The 19,865-nt window shown below is 37.6% G+C and overlaps 4 protein-coding genes across 10 annotated transcripts; 2 read left to right on the top strand and 2 right to left on the bottom strand.

Moving 5' to 3' along the window:
* Nucleotides 1-690: 690 nt before the first annotated feature.
* On the bottom strand, nucleotides 691-10,518 carry Gr10 (gustatory receptor 10). 5 transcript variants are annotated; one of them, XM_076533781.1, is made up of 10 exons: nucleotides 9,877-10,518; nucleotides 8,688-9,214; nucleotides 7,869-8,309; nucleotides 5,178-5,320; nucleotides 4,004-4,191; nucleotides 3,485-3,689; nucleotides 3,245-3,348; nucleotides 2,798-2,921; nucleotides 2,402-2,574; nucleotides 691-1,197 (listed from the first exon to the last, which is right to left on the bottom strand). In XM_076533781.1, the coding sequence occupies exons 3-10, from the start codon at nucleotides 8,096-8,098 to the stop codon at nucleotides 829-831; spliced, it is 1,536 nt and encodes a 511-aa protein (XP_076389896.1). In that variant the 5' UTR covers nucleotides 8,099-8,309; nucleotides 8,688-9,214; nucleotides 9,877-10,518; the 3' UTR covers nucleotides 691-828. The 5 variants fall into 5 exon arrangements, with proteins under 5 accessions (XP_076389896.1, XP_076389898.1, XP_076389895.1 ...); XM_076533783.1 differs by having other exon boundaries at nucleotides 8,688-8,785; XM_076533780.1 differs by having other exon boundaries at nucleotides 8,688-10,518.
* A 3,129-nt stretch (nucleotides 10,519-13,647) lies between these two features.
* On the top strand, nucleotides 13,648-17,435 carry LOC100875105 (stromal membrane-associated protein 1). Of its 3 annotated transcripts, XM_012279605.2 has the most exons (8): nucleotides 13,648-13,903; nucleotides 14,366-14,499; nucleotides 14,571-14,943; nucleotides 15,018-15,293; nucleotides 15,365-15,636; nucleotides 15,714-15,860; nucleotides 15,933-16,065; nucleotides 16,148-17,435. In XM_012279605.2, the coding sequence occupies exons 1-7, from the start codon at nucleotides 13,786-13,788 to the stop codon at nucleotides 16,047-16,049; spliced, it is 1,437 nt and encodes a 478-aa protein (XP_012134995.1). In that variant the 5' UTR covers nucleotides 13,648-13,785; the 3' UTR covers nucleotides 16,050-16,065; nucleotides 16,148-17,435. The 3 variants fall into 3 exon arrangements, with proteins under 3 accessions (XP_012134995.1, XP_003700830.1, XP_012134996.1); XM_003700782.3 differs by having other exon boundaries at nucleotides 15,933-17,435; XM_012279606.2 differs by having other exon boundaries at nucleotides 13,885-14,025; nucleotides 15,933-17,435.
* A 401-nt stretch (nucleotides 17,436-17,836) lies between these two features.
* LOC100882135 (Ribosomal protein S28b) lies at nucleotides 17,837-18,289 on the top strand. Its single transcript, XM_012279609.2, has one exon. It carries the CDS (start codon nucleotides 17,908-17,910, stop codon nucleotides 18,103-18,105), a length of 198 nt encoding a protein of 65 aa, XP_012134999.1. The 5' UTR covers nucleotides 17,837-17,907; the 3' UTR covers nucleotides 18,106-18,289.
* MrgBP (MRG/MORF4L binding protein) lies at nucleotides 18,275-19,753 on the bottom strand. Its single transcript, XM_003700781.3, has 4 exons — nucleotides 19,500-19,753; nucleotides 19,262-19,383; nucleotides 18,827-19,187; nucleotides 18,275-18,762 (listed from the first exon to the last, which is right to left on the bottom strand). The coding sequence occupies exons 1-4, from the start codon at nucleotides 19,603-19,605 to the stop codon at nucleotides 18,608-18,610; spliced, it is 744 nt and encodes a 247-aa protein (XP_003700829.1). The 5' UTR covers nucleotides 19,606-19,753; the 3' UTR covers nucleotides 18,275-18,607.
* Nucleotides 19,754-19,865: the final 112 nt, after the last annotated feature.

The raw sequence follows: 19,865 nt of genomic DNA, 5'->3' as shown, positions 1-19,865 counted from the left end.
ACAAGGCTCGCCCCTGTCACCTTAACACACCCTTCTGAATTTGATCAAGTACCCTTCTAGAAGGTTTCTCAGATCTGTCAGATTTCGAGAAAAGAAGAATTGAACGCGGGTCAAGTTTACTCGACCTGTCGGTATCCAAAGAATCCAGCATTACTTTCGTCGAGATTAATTCGATACAAATTTAATCGAATCGGATAACTCGATCGACAACAACTTGTGGAGGCGAGTAAATTTGCTGGGAACAAATATTTACGAGCGATTGACGTTCGTTCTCGCTGCAATTGCACCCCACTTGCCAGTTGTTACATTATTGAGCTAAAAGTTATTCCAAACAGAGTTAAAAGGAACCGAGCGCAAACGAGCGGTAAACAGTGTCGAATATAACTGCTGTATCAACACACCTTTACAACAGCGCTACTCGACTCTCTTTTTCTTCGGTTAACAAACTTACCCTTACGTTCCAGATCCTCGTTAACAATAGCCTCTCCCTTTGTTCGTGACACAGAGGCGTGTTTGATTTTACATACAAGTAATACGGAGTATAACTTATATTAAAGCTGAACGTCTTGATTGGTCCACTAAAGAAATCACCGATTCCTGGTGACCCCAGGAATTATTTAGAAACACAGGAAGTCATTACAACAACCTTGTAATAATTTCACAGACAAACCGTACGAATAAAAAAACTACTTGAATTAGAATAAAATTTATTCACGTAAACCAACCCTGCCTGATTTCCTCCTTTATGTACATAAATTACTTTCAGCTTTAAAATTCTTCGGAACATTTATAATAATTGGACCACTACTATATTACGTATTTATGTATTCAACGTTGCTCGTCCGTGGTAACGAGAGTGTTAACACGTGGCTGACTAGTAGTCACGTTCTTTTGGTAACTGGTTTCTTGCCGTTTGTTAGCATTCTGCGCCTGGTCCACCGGTACGTGCGGCTTTTTACGAATACTTTGGAGCATATAGCAACGTCTGTGGGGACTGTGTCTACTGTAAAAACTATCGTATCCACTGCTGGACGTGGCGGTACGTTTGACGGTCAAAACCGCGTGATGTCCACCGATAGGTAATCCACATCCGCAGCCGGGCAACATTCGCCGCTTTCGTAGCAAGCCTCGTCTCATGGTGCCTCCAGCGTTACACCCTGCGCACATGTCATCTATCACGGCGGTTCCTTGAACACTCTGCAACAGTAGGGCAATCGCTGGAGGATATCTTTCACAAAATTTTGCAAATAGGAGAAATTTGGAAATGTAGGAATGTAAGAATACAAGGAAAGGAGTATGAGGAAATGTGAAAGCTTAGAAAGTTGGATATGAGAATTTGAAGTAGAAATCTGGACGTATCTGGTGCCTGAAGCTATTTGGCATCCCCCTGTACTCTACTTAACCCCTTTGCGAATGTACTCTGAGTTCTCAGATTATTTGAAAATATTTTACAACTTCGACAAAGTAGCATATAAATTATTTTATTATCAAATGAATTTCAGAGAGAAATTTTGTACAAAATCCGCAGTTTTTCTAACAAATACCACGATTTTATTATTACTGGGCATATAAAAGCAAAGATAAATAGTAAGTGTGTGTCACGCTCCAGCTATAATTTTCTAACGCGGGGAATTCATGAGGGAGTTTGATGAAATCGCGATACTCACCGACCGACGTCTGCTCGTAAATTGTGGCTCGCATTGTGTCATATAAATTCCACGAATAAGGCAGAGAATAGAAGGATTCCTGGTGTCCCAGATAATTGCGATAACAAAGGCGGTGTTCATCGTTGTATCGTGAATTTTGTACAATTTTTGGATAAAGCGTCTGGGGTAAAAATCGGTAGACCCCATCAACCCTTGAACGTAGGGAACATTTTTTCGACGCGTCAACTTTTCACGGGCAGAAAAATCAAACGCTAAAAATGAAAAGAAAAAAAAGAAGCAGCACATGATACAGCAGGTTTCGATTTTCGTTCGCCACGGTATTTGTTCAAAGCATCGTCGGTTTTCGTTAATAGTCGGCGGATATTGAATTACGTGGGAACGAAACCTCATGCGTGTGCCTTTCAACGAATCACGTATCGTTCGATCAATGGAAACTCTCGATTTACCGTTTACCGCGACAAATAGAAATTTCGTTACATACAGATTGTCGTAAACGATACCCTTCCATTACTTAGAGATTTGATACGTAACAATGTAACCAGTTGAAAATTATTTGGGGATGAAGAGTTTGAAAGTTTAGGTCGGGATAAATGTTTGGGTAAATGTTTGAAGATTTGAGGATTCGGAAACTTGGACCTCACAGAATTGAAGATAAACACCCAAAGTTCCGAAAGACTCCCTTTCAGAAAATATTTCCATCTTTATTCCGTAGCTTGTAACTTAATAAGGCTTACTTTTCGGCGAGGTCTTCGTCGCGCCAACGCACGAGGTCCACGACGGAGTATCTCGGCGACGCTTCGTCGAAAATTGCGAGTCATGAAGCAATACACTACAGGATTCAACGCGCTGTTCGCGTGTCCCAGAAACAGGCAATATGAGAGAGCGTCCGTTGTAACTGTCTCTTCTCCTGCGAACAATTTCATGGCTTTACTCGACGTTCGGACAGAGTACATAGCACGGGCAATCATGTCTCTCCGCTGGTAATTCAATGAAGAACTTTCGACTGTCCGTCGTAGTTAACTTCGTTTGGCTACTTTTATTTCTTCGCCGGGGAAGAAACAACGGTGGTTCATATACGCTCTACACGTTCGACGATGTCCAGTTAAGATGACACGCGGTAATTGACTCACCTATTACGCTCAGGTCGATCAACAGCATTAGAACGTTGTACGGTAGCCAACACAAAGCGAAAAGCACCGCCAGAAGAAGCAATATCCAAGCGATTCGACGTCTCTCGCGCACGAGTCTGAAACTCTGAACACAGTAGATTTAGATCTTTGATTCTCGATCTAAAGGGCGATCTCCAAGGGTGAATATTGATCGTTATCGACGTATAAAAACAAAGGGAGAAGTTTGTCAATGGGGAATTATACAGAATCCGCATGGAGGTCCCTTCATCAAAGTTTACGTACTTGTAAGCCACGTGGTTAGGATTGAATAGGTTTTAACGAACCAAAGTTCGAGAACGTATGAATCTTTAGATATGATTTCACTGTGTTATATTATTCTGATTAATAGCAGTGTAATTGGCTGTTCATAATAGGTTTTATCACTTCAACCTTCTAATCCCAACTAACCTGTTGCGAACTGGCGCTTCCCTTGACGCTGTCACAATCGAAAGGCGGTTTTCTGGAGCACAGTGTTCGACCCATCATGGAGTAAGAGAGTATCACGACGAAACCTACGCCGAGAAGAAAATGGAGTTAAATTAATCTTTCGCGGAAAAGAACGCGCAAATAAATTTGGGATAAACCTCGGTTTTTTTCAGGGAAAGAGGCATTAAAGTTAGATGAGCTATTAGTCATAAGTAGGCTTACCGGGAATGGCATAAACCAACACGAAGCAAACGGTGCCGAAAAGGTGCTCTCGAACGCCCAAAAGTTTGTAGTCCTCCCAGCACACGTAGAACGGAGGCGGCCGCTGTGACATGGGAGATATGTTCTCGGAGAAATTCCCCGCCATTATCCACGAACCGTGCAAAGTAATGTTGCTAAGTTCTTGGGACGGGTCCCGCAGGGTCATCTAAAAGGGAGATTGGAAAACATTCGTCGATCTATCTCTGGAGAAGGAAACGTGATCAGATTTATGTGTCACGTCTACCCGGGGATATTTATTTCTTTTACGATACAAGTTGTCGACGCCTGGAAATACATTGCAAAGCGCAATTTTGAGTAGCTCGTTAATAACGCAGATATAGCAACGTGTATCCATGGAAATTTAACACATGTCAATGTAATAGTTACTCAAACGATTTTACGATCTTCAAAGGGGTATAAAAGCTTGCGCCAAAAAGAGAGAACTCACGCAACATATTGCGTTAGCGATTTTATACTAACCGCTTTTAAAACGGGAGCAAATATAATTAAAGCGACCAGCCAAAGGGCCACGATGACGAAGACAGTACTTTTCCGATTGAACACTCGACGAAACGCCATGGGACTTCTGATCGCTAGGTATCTGTCGATGCTCATCGCCGTGATGGTGAAAACTGAAGCGGCCACGGCAACACCTACGGAGAAACAGTCTTAAACCACATCTAATCGATTATTTGGACTCTAGAAAAATTCACGAGCGAATAATTTGCAACACCTGCACGTTGTACCTCGAACTCTCGAGGGTCATAAAACAATAAGAGCCCGCTTTTTGACTTCGAGGCAGAAATTTACTATTCTCGTCCCGTTTCAACATTTTTCAAGTATATGAGGACATTGACGCATAAAAAATTTCTGATGGTTACCGTAAACTTTCGTTATATCAGAACTAGGCGACCTTATATCGCAATATTACAGTCCGTGACGGGACATGTAAAGAAGCCTGACAATTTAACGCAGGGGGATCTGTTTGTATGGTAATTGAACGCTTGAAAGTACAACGTGGCTAACTAGCACGGGGCGAAGTAACGCGTGGCGAAGTTGGTCATTAAATAAATCTCGTTAACTCATACGGATCATTGTCGTCTCATTCACACGTACTAGAAGGCCGTGGGAGGAAGGTCGCGCCAAATAAGAAAAAAAAGGAAAAATTAACATCGGATCGACACCAGGGTCGTTCAGGAAAAGGGACATGTATATACATGTACATGCACCGACGCATACAACCGTGCAAATCTTTTATGTATGAACCAAACTGACTCTCGCCCACGACGTTCACCGGCCATGCGTGATGTCGTGGCAATTCGTGGCGGTGATATTTCTTTTTCGCTTAATGCTTGTCACATTTTCATAGGAAAATAAAGTAAACGTCGCCGGGAAAATGACATCACTCTTATTTAAAGAGAAAGTTTCGGATTCTTGAGATTGTGCTTTGGAATAAATAAAAAGTTACTGTTATTAAGCTGTCTGAAGTTTGATGCTGACAGTGCTGGAATAATTGTTGAAATACCAAGATTTATTTTGATCGACATAGTTTTGAATAAGCGATGATAAATGTAATCGTTGCTGGATACCAAGGTTTATCTCGATCAACATAATTTTTAATAAGCGATGATAAATGTAATCGTTGCTAAATTACCCTGAAGATAGGACGAAAGTTTGCACATGACCTCCCCGTAGGTCCACACCATCGAGATGGCTTGACTGACAGCCACTGGCATGCAAATAGTAGTGACCAGTAGATCCGCCACGGACAGGTTGACCACGAAGTAATTAGTGACACTGCGAACAAAAGGGTTACTCGTTGTCAAACACGATCGCCCAATTCACTCCCCACATCTGGAATATAGATACACGTTAATCTTAGAATCAACATCGCTCGGTTGAATCGAACCAACAGTTCATTCGAACGGAGAATTGTCTAAAATAATTCGATTATTAAAAATTGCAAAGACAGTAAAATATCGCTCGTTTATTGATCACATTTGTCTAGGATCATTCTTTCCATGGGGTGAATCACGTAATAACATTGTTCAACGTCAAATTTGACGTTCGCCTACGAACAGAACTGGCATTCGATGGATAAGAAAGAGAAGTGGAGCAATAATTTTTACTATCCAAATAAACATGCAACACATGTACCGAGAACGAACCGGCCGCTTATTTTCACGACGTTTCGCTTGTTGGAAATAAGCGCGCACCTAGCCGTTTCGACCGATGTCTGAGAATGTTCAAGGTGCATTCTTCTTCCTGCCAGCACTTTCGATGCAGTGCGATCTTATCAAATTCGAGGAAACTCCTTTTATGATCTCCTCGTTGCGTAATACTTCTTTCAACTTTCGTTTTATTTACGAACAAAAAGTTGAAAAAGTCGATACCATCAAGATGGTACTCTTGATACTCAAAAGCGATTTATAACTCCTTTTTTAATTTCTCACTTTTGCGCTATGAATGTTATGTCTATAGACGTATAGAATATTTTCAATTAAACGTTAACCAGTTACTTGGCGTGATTAATACAATATTGATACTGCTTAAACAATCCGGTCAGCTTTATCGAGGAGTGAAGCTACATATTGGTACTCGATATCGAATCGATAATATTGCGCTATACAGCTTAAACACAGGAGCTTTCTGCTAATGACCATTTACTCCATGTTGTGAATTAAATTCCGGACCTCTGTAAACCCCTGTACATTGTCCAATAAACATCCAATGATCCACCATCCACTAATTTTTATGGGACAACACAATTTGTGCTTCAGTTACCACCACGATGCACGTTATTCTCATCTTCCGATGCTTTTAACAGCTATTACCTGATCGTCCGCTTATCCCTGATCGTACATCTGCAGTTTATCAATAATCTATGAATCTTAATTAAACACCTCGTCTTTCTTTCTCCGATGTTCCTAAGTTCTTTATAACGTAACTAGGTCGAGGGAATGCGCTCATCCAGGGGCAGAGCAAGATATACAAGAGTTGCCAACGAGGTGCTAAGTAGTCGAGAATGTAAATGAATTGCAGGGAATCTAATAAAAACCCTCCCGTCGGGGCTCATCTTTTGATCGAGACGTTAATTTCGCTAATTCTCTTAGGACAGCTTTACTACTATGAAACAAGCAATGTTATAATGCTTCATTTCATTAACTCGAACGCTGTGGGAATGATGGCAAAAATTTACCGCAGCTTAATTAATATTACCACCGGGTAACAATGAAATTACAGCGACAGTAACCTTGATCTTCTAACTTCCTCAATTTTAAAAAGTAGCCCTGCCCAAACTAACCCTATCGGGATCTCGTTATGCTAAAAGCAATATCCTGATGGTTAACCAACATGACCGCTCTAATCAGTGACCTACACCGGATTGTTTTAATTATACTGTTGCTACAAAGTTTAAAGTACTCTAAATATTCTGATGGTTAACCAACATGGCCGCCATGATCAGCGACCTACACCGGATCGCTTTAATCATACCGTTACTACAAAGTTTAAAGTACTCTAAATATTCTGATGGTTAATCAACATGGCCGCCATGATCAGTGACCTACACCGGATCGCTTTAACCAAACTGTTGCTACAAAGTTTAAAGTATTCGGTATTTTAAAGTATTCTAAACATCCGATGGTTAACCAACATGGCCGCCATGATCAGTGACCTACACCGGATCGTTTTAATCATACCGTTACTACAAAGTTTAAAGTACTCTAAATATTCTGATGGTTAACCAACATGGCCGCCATGATCAGTGACCTACACCGGATCGCTTTAACCAAACTGTTGCTACAAAGTTTAAAGTATTCGGTATTTTAAAGTATTCTAAACATCTGATGGTTAACCAACATGGCCGCCATGATCAGTGACCTACACCGGATCGTTTTAATCATACTGTTGCTACAAAGTTTACAGTATTCTGTATTTTACATGTAGATTTTAATGCGTGTCTCCAAGGTTCCATGCTAATTTTCAAATACGACTCGAATTATTTATCGAATGTCAATACTCCGGCGAGACAGGGCTTAAATATTCGATAACATGTTTAATAACGAACGTGTGATTTTCGAGGAAAATAGAGAAAGCATTAATTGACTGAAGCAACAACTTCGTTTACACGACGAGAGAAATCCCTTGTTATTCAGAAATCATTTTTTTACTCCACAAATAACGAGTGTGAATTTATTCATACGTAAAGCGTAGAAAACATTTTATTATTTTACGTGGTTTAATAATGAAATGCAACGGGAAACGTGTCACGCTAAAATAAAGGAGCCGTGAGTTTTGGTAATAAGCTTGAAACAAAGTTTTAGATATAAAGCTCTGTACGTACCTTCGCATGTAGTGGTATTTGATAACAACTGCGATGACGAGGACATTGGCCGTCACGGCGAGTGCTATCACGGGCACGTACAAGATGATCAACAAGTAATTGGTCTCGTTAAATCTGCTATAGGTGTACCAAAGTATCTCTTCGGTGATATCCACCTGGAAGCTCTTGTTCGACATCGTTGTATCGTTGTACAAGTCATTGAAACTTGACGAAGATGTTGTCGATATCATTCTCTCGAGTCTCGTTCGTTTAACCGAACGTTTTCTGTCCCTTTGACGATATTACTTTACGGAATTTTCCTTTGCTTCAATTTGCAGGCCGTAGGTTAACGAAATATCAGCTTCCCGCTTTTTCGCGAAGCGGAGCTAGTTGCGCTAAATTGCTCTTTCTTTGTCGAGTCAAAAATTCAGGAGTACCTATAGATATTTGGACCGGGGAATTCTGGGAAATAGTAAGACAATTTCGAAATATTAACCCCTTGTCGTACTTTGACGAGTTGCGCTCGCAGTTCAAATATAATAAACCTTACTCAAATTTTTAATACTCAACCTAAAATTTGAGTTCAACTATAATTTGCGTTATTAAGGACTGAATATAAAATACTTTTAACATTTTACTTTTCTTTCTTTGTTTTAATGTTATAACTATGAGTAGTTACTGTCGACTGATAAATAAATTGTACGTCAAGGAGTTAATAACTCTGCATACTGACATTGAGGATTTGCAAATCTCTAAATGTTTATGAATATAAAAATATAGAAATTTGAAGATCTCTCGGGATCTAGCGATCTAGGATTACATAGAAGTTCATATACACACCTCTCGATATAACACACACGTATGGTTCACAATATTTGCATGAAGTTCGGTCTAATTTTCGTGATTAAATCGATCACCTTCGATCGGTAATCGTCGCACTGGATCACCGTGAGTTATTCAAATATTTATAAAGTCAATTCGAAAACACTTCCTCCGTCAATTTCCGATATGGGAATAGCGGAGGCGGTTGCAAACGACACTGTCCAATTTATCGTTGAACCCGACATTTTCATGAAAGTATCCTCATCGATCGATCCCATTACCGGCTTATCAATCAGGGAGATCCAATGAGGCTATCGACGCTTCGCTTTAATCGTTTCAGGCTAATTGAATCCGTGAAATCTTGAATCGCGTCGAGAGAGCGGTTGATAACCATCGAATGATCATCGATCCGGTCAATATCGCGTTAGCGGATGAATTTTCGAGATGTCGTTTACTATTTTTGTTTTCATCCGCTGCGATCCTCGTTTCACGCTTTTCCCCCTTTTCCGTGCAGTTCAAGCTGTCAGTAGCAGAACTGTTTGAAGCTGGAATACGGTTACACCGTGTCTATTTGTGCCGCGAATTCATTATGCCGACATTCCAACAATTTTGCATCATTCGATCCGACAGAAAGTTTGTTCGCAACCGGGAATCAATGCATTTCATGAATGAAAATGTCGCGATGGAACTCGTTTTTATGGGAAACGAATTTTACTGAAATTGCTGTGTGACAGAGCTGCACGAGAATTTATCGAAGACATAGGTACGATTTTACACGAGATTTGCATTAAAGTCTTCTAGACCAGAGGGGTCGGGCTCTTTCTTTTTTACATAAAAAATTACCCTTTCGTCAGACGGAATGTGTAAAAGATTAAGGTCAACGATGAACAAGAGGTGTGTAGGGTAGCAATCTACACTAGAATTTCCTTACTTTGCCACTCTTCACATTACTAGCAAATTGCTTCAAATTTAGAAATTAGAATTTTTAGGAATTTACTTTGAGAATTTAAGAACTAGAAAATGTCTAAATCTCTAAATACAAAAGCTCTAACTTCATGAACGTAGAAATGTAAATGCAACATCCCGCTTACAAAAAATAATGAAACGAATTTGACACGCTGTCAGACACCTCATCGCAACACTTGTGTCCATCGACTACCCATCACCGACCATTTTCATCCAATTTCTCGACATAAAAAATAATTACATTCTCCATCCTCTTCGATACATCGGTTATTCGCAGATTAACATCTTTTAACAAGAATCGAAGCTTTTATCTTCGGTGTTATCGAATTAAGATTCCTTTGATCGAACTTGCAATGCGATTGGGCAGTTCCGCAGTGATACACGATCAAAACTCACGGCAGACCGATGAGGATACACGCGAGAAGTTTCGGAAGCGGGACCACGGTAAACTGAAAAGAAGAATCCCGCCGGAGCTCTTGAAAGCATCATAGACGTGGACACCGCTCGCGCACGTTCCTTCAATCGCGCCTGCGTCCTCTTGTCTTCCTCTCTGTGCCCTCTTCCTTCCTGTATGCCGTATTATTCACCACCTATGTCGTGCGTATTTGAAAAACCGTCGATCCGACTTGATCCCTCCATCCATAACGCCTGACGGACGTTATCGCCGCTCGAGGACCTGGAACATCGCAAAATGGTCTTTTTCTACCCTCACAATTAGTGCACCTCTTGATTCATCGCTCCAAACGTGGCGGGACAATGATCTTGGCTATTCTTTTTGTGATAAGATTTTGATAATCGAGTTGTCGTCGACAATTGCTATTGTGAATGATACTTTTTTCGAAGGATTATTTTTGAGGATTTAAAAGAAGAGTATTAGAAGAAGAACCCTCTGAATACGTTCTGCACCATAGAAAAGAAACACAGTAGAAATTAAAATTTTTTTTAGAATCGAAAGCGTTTCATTAGATTCACAAATTTGGACTTTGTACTTCTGGACATGAATTTTACTTTCATTGTATAATTTGTACATAAAAATTAATTCTATTAGGTTATGACACCTCAAAATAGATAATAATAATTATTACAAATGATATGATAATCCTAAATACCTTTCGTACAGAGTTCAACTATGTTTTATGTAACGAAACCAAGTGTCCGGATACTTATGGACGATAGTGAATTTCGCAGCCCTACGGACCTTTCTGATCGCTCCTGGTTCCTCTAAGTGACAAATGTGATTTACGGAAAATCCTGAGGTGCTGCGCCCTAAATAGATAACAAATGACTAGTTCCCGAAATCTTGTATCGTTCTGCTTTTATCTAGGCTTTCTGTTGTACGAAGGGTCGAACATCAGCAACCACAGGATTACAGGGTTTAATAACACGCGAATATACAGTGTGTAATCTCATGCGTATTTTGTTGAGCAGTCTCTATAGACTCGTTCGATGACAAAGATGAATTGAACTCACGAAATTAACCCGATGATGCGGTTACTTTCACCCGCGCTTCTTTATTATACCAGTTTATTTTTTGTGGTGTGCAAGAAAATGACAAACCGTTCTATCATGATTCGAAGCAAGAATATCGTCGTAATCAGTAATGAGAAACATCTGTTGACGTAATGCAATTATCTAGGTCAGACATAGATCAACGTGCAAGTACGTAGAGAACGTCTGTCCAAATTTCCAAATTTCCACGTTTTCAAATTTAAAATATAATAGAGGACGTCTGTCCAAGTTTCCAAATTTCCACGTTTTTAATTCTAAAATATAAGTCCTCAAAATAGTGTCCACGAGTTCTATGTAGGTCAATAGCCGAGACATTAATCACCAACTCTGCCCACATTTTCTTTTTTTAAGACACCCGACGTTCTTGAAATTATCCTTCGAAGTAATTATCTGACGTGATTAAAGCTGGAAAACATCCGTAAACAGATAAGTTATATAATTATTCGGATCAAAGAATCCTTCCACGGATATCTTATTCCTTTTTCTTGATAATTCGAAGCATCTGCGGAAATAATTTGTCTTAACACGATTAGAGCCGGAAGACATTTGCGAAGAAATTGATGACGATTATCCAGGTCACTAGATGCTTTTACAGATATTAATCAACAACCCGCCCGTATCGTTCCTCTTCCCTTTTTATAGAGTACGCATCAATTGATGAACAATTTCGGTGCTGGAATTTTATCCAAATTGAAAGACGCCATAACGCATCCAAAGTGTGTCAGTGCTTTCAGGTTTTCCTGCCATTATACGCGCCGAAGGAATCGATGGCAAAGCAAGGACAGACAATAAATGAAAAGACAGAGTATCGCTTCATTAAGTACGGTCTGTGGAGCAGGGCGGGCGCGATTGATTTAAAGCAATTAATTTTCGAACGATACAAAGGGGCATGACACGAAAAGACAATAATGACTACAAGTGGAAAAGGTTACGAGAACGTGACTACTCTTGTATTAATTGATTCTCTACCCAGAACGGGGGTGTTCTTTTCCCGGAGTCTTAAAATATTTGAACAACTCGTACCTGTTGATATCTGCCTTTCTATAAAAACGTGTTTTCAATAGAAACAAAAGAATTAAACGTTCGCGTTTAATATTCGATTAAACTCTCTAAGAAATATCGATGTCATCGATGTTTCCGTGTTGCTTATTTATCAAACAGATTTTCTTTTCGCGCGCTGATTTCGAACACATTATTGTCTCGAGCAGACATGCAAGTTCACGAGAAACCAACGATAGTAATAATAAACAAAACTCCGAATGAAATGGAGAGATTCGTAAAGTGCAGAAGATTCGCGTTTGTGCGATGCGAGGGACGAAAATAGCGAACGATCAACCGTGGCACAGGAAACGATTTCGACCGAACGATACTCGGTGCATTTTATAAATAAATATATGCATCTTTGGCGTATGGTTGTTTGCTTGGGAAATAAACTGCCTCAAATAAAATCGCAGTTTCGAAGCTGAGGAAGTGGTAATGAATACATCGTTAAAATCGAATTCGTGTTTTCCGATTACGAGAGGAAAAGTTCAATTGATAGCGCGAATCAACTGCGTTATACTGCAGTGAATTACAATTCTTTTATAAATGGACTTGATAATCTTATCTACAAAAGTTTACATTGGTAAATAAAATGTTCTATATTGTTATTTTTACGATTTTTTTATTTTAAATCAGGGGGATAAAAAATTAGTACACGTGGCGCCATCTCTCCGGCGAACGGGGCGAACTACGCGGTTTTGAAACTGCAGTTTCAGTAGTTCCCATGCACTGCCGCTAGGTGGCGGCACCTTTATCGTCTGTCAAATAAAACTTTTTTATTTTGGGATATAAACAGTATAAATTAATGCAAAGGCATTTTTCTAACCTTTCTACAGTCGTAAAATAATTTATGAACCTCAAAAATAGCTAAATATACCTTATTTTATGAAAAATATTTTATCTACATTCCGTGCTTGGCCGTTAGATGACTCAGTGGTACTGTTCCGCGAGAAAGCGCGCGAAAATATGAATTTTGAAAGACCTACTCAGACCAGGCGTCCTCAAGAGTTTTATGAACACTTTAAAGAAGTATTAGCTATGAAATTAATGTCCGTTTTAACAACTTCGATGTTATAAGCAGTTAGCATACTTTTTACTTAAGCTGATTAGCCATCTAACAGTGAAAGAAAGAACTAATTATTTATGATCTAACACGGTGATCGACAATTGCACTCGTTTTTAAATTTTAATATATTCTCCCTTCCCTTTTATGTCTTTCAAACCCTTCTATAGAATCTCTCCATGTTTTCCCTAGCACCATAAACTCTTTCTAGACAGCTTTACGATATGTACTAATTTCTGATATACTTTGTGTTTGAAGTACTTCAAATATAAATATCGCTTCCTAGGTAGAAGCACGAAAGATATGAAGAAAAAATGCATGACAATCTATACTTATTGTTTTATTTAAGATATTAAAGCATACAATCCAATAGAATTCTTCCAACTATATGACGTTTCAGTAAGTGAAAAGTCGAACTATTGGGGGCGTTCGCTGACCATTGCTGCATGCTACTTGACGGCTCGTGTCTGTCCAGCATTGCAAGAAGAAAACATTGTTTTATAGCTGTGCTTCGTAAGATCCCATCACTGTGCAGAGATGACGTCTCGGCTGGAAAAAGAACGTTCGAAGCAGATACAAGAGAAATGTCAGAATCTTTTGACACTTATGCTACGCGACGAAGACAACAAGTATTGTGTCGACTGCGATGCGAAAGGTTCGTGCGTCAATTGTGAATTATCTAGCGATGTCTTGTCTCTGTTCGAGCGATGAAGCCCCTTTAGTCTGTCCACTCCCTGCGAACATTGCAAAATTGCAATTTTAAAAACTACAATGCATGTAAGTCATCGATATCGATCTCAAAACGACCTAGTTTCGCCCAGTGAAACACGTTATAGATTTTTAATTCCTTCATGACAAACCTTAGATGACAGCGATTACGGGTGAACGTCATCAACGTTTCACAGTCATCCGTATCTGTTAATGTGTACGTTTTCTATCTTTTATTGATTTTCATGTAAAACAGATTTTACACATCAACAAATTTATGTATAACCTGAACTTTTTACCATGCTGCATTTCTTTGAATCATCTGTTAACATACATTACTCAACATTAGAATCTAGACAGTCATGATTTTTCAACGTTAATCCCAATTTTATATTTTGTCGTTTCATAGGACCAAGATGGGCTAGTTGGAATCTAGGTATATTCCTATGCATTCGTTGCGCCGGAATACATAGAAACCTTGGAGTTCATATAAGTAAAGTCAAATCTGTTAACTTAGATACTTGGACACCTGAACAAGTAGTGGTATGCATATTATTTGTTACTATAATTTTTAATGTTGATGGTCAGTCTTAGCATGTTTTAATTGTTTACAGAGTTTACAGCAAATGGGCAATTCACGAGCTAGGGCAGTATATGAAGCAAACCTTCCAGACAGCTTTCGAAGACCACAAACTGATTGTAGTCTTGAAAGTTTTATTCGTGCAAAATATGAACATAAAAAATATATAGCTAGAGAATGGGTGCCGCCTCCTTTACCAAAGGTAAATTGGGATAAAGAACTGGATGAAGAGGCTGAAAGACAACGTAGACGAAAAAAGGAGAGTTCTAAAACCTCCAATAATCAAACTATACTTCCACCTGTTAAAAAACCAGAAGTTGTGCCTCAGTTGCCAAAACCTAAAAGCTCTGTCAGTCCAAAACCTAATAGAGCAAACAATTCTGCAACTTTAGACTTGTTAGGATTAGGTATACTTTGGTCACATATATTTCTATAATATCAGGCAAAAAAGATATTGTTAAATTGCACTAATTATCAACAGATGCTCCAGCAACAAATCAAGCAAATGTAAATGGTAGCGGGGACGATATATTTTCTTCATTTTTATCCGCACCTCCAGCTTCAGCATCTACATCTGGTAGTAGTACTTCAAACACAACTACAAATACATCAACAACAGTGAGTAAAAGTGAAGAAGAAAGCTTCTTTGAGCAACCAGCATCATCTCTGCAGGAGAAGAGTAAAATGTCCAAAGACAGTATTTTGGCTTTATATGGTACACCAAGTCATCAGCAATCAACAATGTTTGGAGTTCCTGGTACATATATTACTCCAAATATATTTCTATGTTTAAAATGTTTATGCACTTTTCACTATGTTATATGTTAGGTGGAGTATATCCTCAGCAGTCTACTGTCCAGTACAAACAAGTACCAAATATGGTAGCATTTGGCCAACAAAGTTCCTTGACTCAACTCAATCACCTTCCTGCTCAAATGCCTGTTGCAACTAATCAGATACCTGTCAATCAAAATCAGATTGCGGTAAATCCTTCATTAGGTTCAGTGGCATCGAATTCTTTAGGAAATTGCTTACATGTAGGACAAGTAAATCAGATGAATGGTGTACCTAACTCTGCCATTGCAATGCAATCCCAAATGGTATATCAATTTATGTACTATATCATACCAATGATGTCAGATCTATTCCTCAATAAATTAGTTGTTTTATATATTAGATGATGCAAATAGGACAATCTAATATTAGTAGCAACAATGGATGGAGTGGAGTATTAACACAAAATCTTCAGCCAGCTCCTGGTAGTAATCCTTTTTTCAATTTAACAACCCAAAAGCAACAACAGTCTGTTCCTTTTGGTGCTCAGGTATGAAAATTACATGAGATTTTCTCCATTTTTTTTTGATACATACTACTTATGATTATTTTTATATTTCAGTTACCACAACAGATGTCACAACTATCTTTAGGTGGTACAAATTTTTCGAACACGCCAGGAAAATCTACCGCTACGGCACTCCCTGGACAAACGCTTTCCAGCAATTTGTGGCAGTAAAAGTCTTATGGATATTGTTAGTTGATTGATTATTCCATTCAGTGTTATACACTAGTGTCAAACGTTCGTTACCCACTATGATTACATTTCCATCCTAGTTTGGAAACTGCTCTGGGACACAACGCAATTGAGAAAAACGAAAGGTACTCGAATACTGCCATTTCCGGAAAACAATTCGTGAGTGTATACGGTATTTCGAGTCAGAAAATATTTTTCTTCTACGGCTTTGCTAGCTTTCAACGTTATTGTTGGAAAGGTGGAAACTACGAATAAAAACGAATTTTTGACTGATTATAAAGAGTTATTCGTGACGTACGCTACATATGTATTCAACAACGTAACCATATTATTTGCTAAAATGGGTGCTTTTGTAATCACGATGAATATACGTCAGGGTCCACTTTCATGATGATACAAAAATTTTATTATACCATGAAAGGTATAAGTATGATTATTATAATAAGCGTATTTTGCGACACTATTCATTTTCCCTTAAAATACGAACCTGTAAACAGAATATGTAATAGTTCACGAACTACTAAAGTTCCCGAAAGAGTTGTACATTAAAGGCCACTTTACTTAAAAAGTGACTTCAATAATTTTAAAAACGAACTCGTTTCCAAGCGTAGCGTTATAATAATTGTATGCAATCAAAATGTACTAGAACCTTTAAATGTTTGGTTTCTAATTTTATATTCATTTATGTAAAAAATTGTAATGAGAATCTCTTGTTCCGAACATTGTTTTTGTACTTGTAAGCGTATTGTTTAAAAACGGTAACCACACGATGTTGACTGCAAATATTATAAAATTAAATGCATTTCATTTTATTTTATAAATATCTAATGGCAGAGACTTAATGAACCAAACATGTTACCTACACTTTGATTCTTATTACATGTATGAAATATCAAAAAAATTTGTTAGTAAGCTGTTTATGTCAAAAAATAATTTTAGTTATTATTGATTAATTATCAGTATTTAGTTAGTATCCTGTGTAAAGCAGAGACATGTATTTCTCTATTATAAAATTTATAACTTATTGCCATATAACACAATGAGTATTGAAACGTGACAATAAGTTTTGAATATATTTCACTTTCATGTTTTATTATATTCAATTTTTCTCTTATAAAATAATACTGAATATAAAGTGCACGGTATAGACGTATTCAAACATTTCTTTCATTTACATCATAGCAATCTACATGATAGTAACTGTGAACAATTAGGCCTTGTAACTTACTGTTGCAGTGAGAGTTTAACATATTGTAAAACTGATGTAAGTACAAATACATGTTGTCAAAATGTAAAGAAAAGTTTATAAAATTATCGACTGAGAGATTCATAACGTTATAATAATAAAATCGAATATACCATATTGAATTATGCTTAAACGTCCATAAATATAATAAATAATAATCTTTATCAATAGAGATTTCAAAATGGATATAAAATCTTCTAGAAACTTTAAAAAAAACGCGTACCATGTTCGGCGCCAAAATCGTCATGTGCGTATGCGCGTTGCTCTTGGTTACTACTGATGCTTGAACCAATCATAGCTGACATGCGCAGTAAAATATAAATTCTTCGTTCGCTAGTTATGTTTTTTTGCGAAAGAAGTATTTAAAATAATTAAATGCTCCTCACCAAAAAATATATACTTTCTCTAATAAGGTACAGAATCAACTTGTATTTACTATTTTTACTCTGAAGTATTAATCTATGTAATTAATTCATATCAGAGGCAACTTACCGGAAGTCGCCATTTTTCAATATCGAATATCGAAGAGTGAAGCATTCTTTCACTTCCTTAAAACGTCTCTTGCAAGTCGCATCAAAGCCACGTGAGACAAACATGGATAAGCCAGTTGTTTTAGCTCGAGTTATTAAGGTCCTAGGCCGAACTGGTTCACAAGGACAATGTACACAAGTAAAGGTCGAATTTCTGGGTGAACAGAACCGACAAATTATTCGCAATGTCAAAGGACCGGTACGAGAAGGTGATCTCCTAACCTTATTGGAATCTGAACGTGAAGCAAGAAGGCTGAGATAAAAGGATATATTGCTAAAGCATTGATATCACCAACACTGTATGGATTCTACAAAATGCAATTCATTCCATTAATTAAAACTGAGAACCGAGCAACTGTTCTGATACAACGAGCACGTTCAAAATATCCATGTAAATGACGATGTTTGCGACTTGTGTAATAAACACTAACTAATATCTAACAAAATATTTATTTTTTATTTTATCCTGTTTTCATATTTCGTTTTTATCCGTTGAATATTGTAATTTATAACTGTGGTGTCTAATAATGTGTTAGTTTAGAGTATTATGTGTTTACCTTGTAACTTAATTACAGAGTGTGATATTTACAATGATTTAATGCAGAATTTTGTTACGAAATGAACATATAGTCTTTCATATACCTTCACGTGATTTCACGCGATATGTAAAGAAGTACACAATTTGCGTTTTGTTTATACTTTGAAATGTAAATTACGTTTGTTCATAGTATAAGGTACAAGTAACTTGAACTTTAAAGAAATTGTTATATCCTTCTTCGCTTTGGTGGAGGTGTATCGCGTGGACTGGAAGATGCCTTGGATGAGCTATCCATGCTCTGTCTAGTTGGTCGTTTTGGAACCCTCTTTAAACTTTCACGACCGGAGTCAGAATCCTTACGTTCCTTTTTCCCATTTGATCCTAAGATAAGGAGTTATTAGATTTTAAGAATATTATTTGTAATGTCTATAGGCATTACATATACCTGATTCCTCAAGATCATCTTTTCCTTTTGACCTTCCTTTAGAAGATTTATAATCCTTCCTAACATCCTTAATATCCCTAAGTTTATCTTTCTTCATTTCTATATCCTTCACATATTTTTTAAACTCTTCCTTTTTTTTATCAATATCTTTGCTTCCTTTAAGATCACGAAGAACAATATCCTTTTTCATAAGATCTTTCATATCTTTTTCTTTCTTAATTTCTTTGTATTTATCCCTCTGTTCTTTTAATTTCAATTCTGGCTCTTCCCTCTTTCTAGATTTAAGTGGTCCCAAAAAATCTTGTTCCGGCAAAGCAAAGTCTATTTCTTGACTCGGAAAGGGTAAATCTTCCATATCATCCTAAAATGATTTAAATGCACTTCCAAATTTATGTCAAATAAGTATGCCAAAGTTTTTAAAATTGCAGTAAGTACCAGAGCCATCAAATCATACATTGATTCCAAATGTTCCCAAATAGTTTTCAGTGATACATCTTTATGAATAGCAGCACGAAACTTTTCCCATATGCAGACCATGTGGAAGTATTTATTAATTCCTTGGAAAATAAATATTCAATGAAATCTTACTAAATAATGACATATAGTTTGTATATAATTATTTTAATGTAAAACCGACGTAAACATAACCTGTGCGTTCTCTATCAAATCTTACCAACAGGTTTATGTCCGTTCATAGCAAAGAATAATTGAATTTCATTTTCAACATTCCATTCTATCTCATCAGCAGAAGTTTCTGTTTGTTTTTCTTTAACTGCCATTATTAATATCTATAAAAGTTTCTCATATAATCTTGAATCAACTTTCTCGCGCTCGCGTTATCATTCTGAGCAGTACTGCCAACTGTTTCGCTTTCAAGATACTCAGGTAATTTTACTACGATCAGCACATTATTGAAGATTGATGTAATCAACCAATCAGCACGGAAAACTATAAAATTTCTTGTACCTCCGCACTGTCCCTGTCAAAGAGAATACTAACTCACTTATATTATTTTATGACTATAGGATTGTTGCAGATT

This window comes from Megachile rotundata, chromosome 7, assembly GCF_050947335.1.
Source record: "Megachile rotundata isolate GNS110a chromosome 7, iyMegRotu1, whole genome shotgun sequence".
NCBI classification, from domain to species: domain Eukaryota; kingdom Metazoa; phylum Arthropoda; class Insecta; order Hymenoptera; family Megachilidae; genus Megachile; species Megachile rotundata.
Note: the sequence above shows the minus strand (reverse complement) of the source record. Positions and strands in the feature narration are given on the sequence as shown.

Coding starts and splice junctions, on each gene's coding strand:
- Gr10 (XM_076533780.1), bottom strand. CDS start 8,098: ATGATATCGACAACATCTTCGTCAAGTTTCAATGACTTGTACAACGAT. Junction 5,321..7,868: donor AAATACCACTACATGCGAAG/GTACGTACAGAG, acceptor TTTTGTTCGCAG/TGTCACTAATTACTTCGTGG. Junction 3,690..4,003: donor TTGCTCCCGTTTTAAAAGCG/GTTAGTATAAAA, acceptor TCTCCCTTTTAG/ATGACCCTGCGGGACCCGTC.
- LOC100875105 (XM_012279605.2), top strand. CDS start 13,786: ATGACGTCTCGGCTGGAAAAAGAACGTTCGAAGCAGATACAAGAGAAA. Junction 14,500..14,570: donor GGACACCTGAACAAGTAGTG/GTATGCATATTA, acceptor AATTGTTTACAG/AGTTTACAGCAAATGGGCAA. Junction 15,294..15,364: donor AACAATGTTTGGAGTTCCTG/GTACATATATTA, acceptor GTTATATGTTAG/GTGGAGTATATCCTCAGCAG.
- LOC100882135 (XM_012279609.2), top strand. CDS start 17,908: ATGGATAAGCCAGTTGTTTTAGCTCGAGTTATTAAGGTCCTAGGCCGA.
- MrgBP (XM_003700781.3), bottom strand. CDS start 19,605: ATGGCAGTTAAAGAAAAACAAACAGAAACTTCTGCTGATGAGATAGAA. Junction 19,384..19,499: donor GAACGGACATAAACCTGTTG/GTAAGATTTGAT, acceptor TTATTTTCCAAG/GAATTAATAAATACTTCCAC. Junction 18,763..18,826: donor AGATGATCTTGAGGAATCAG/GTATATGTAATG, acceptor TCCTTATCTTAG/GATCAAATGGGAAAAAGGAA.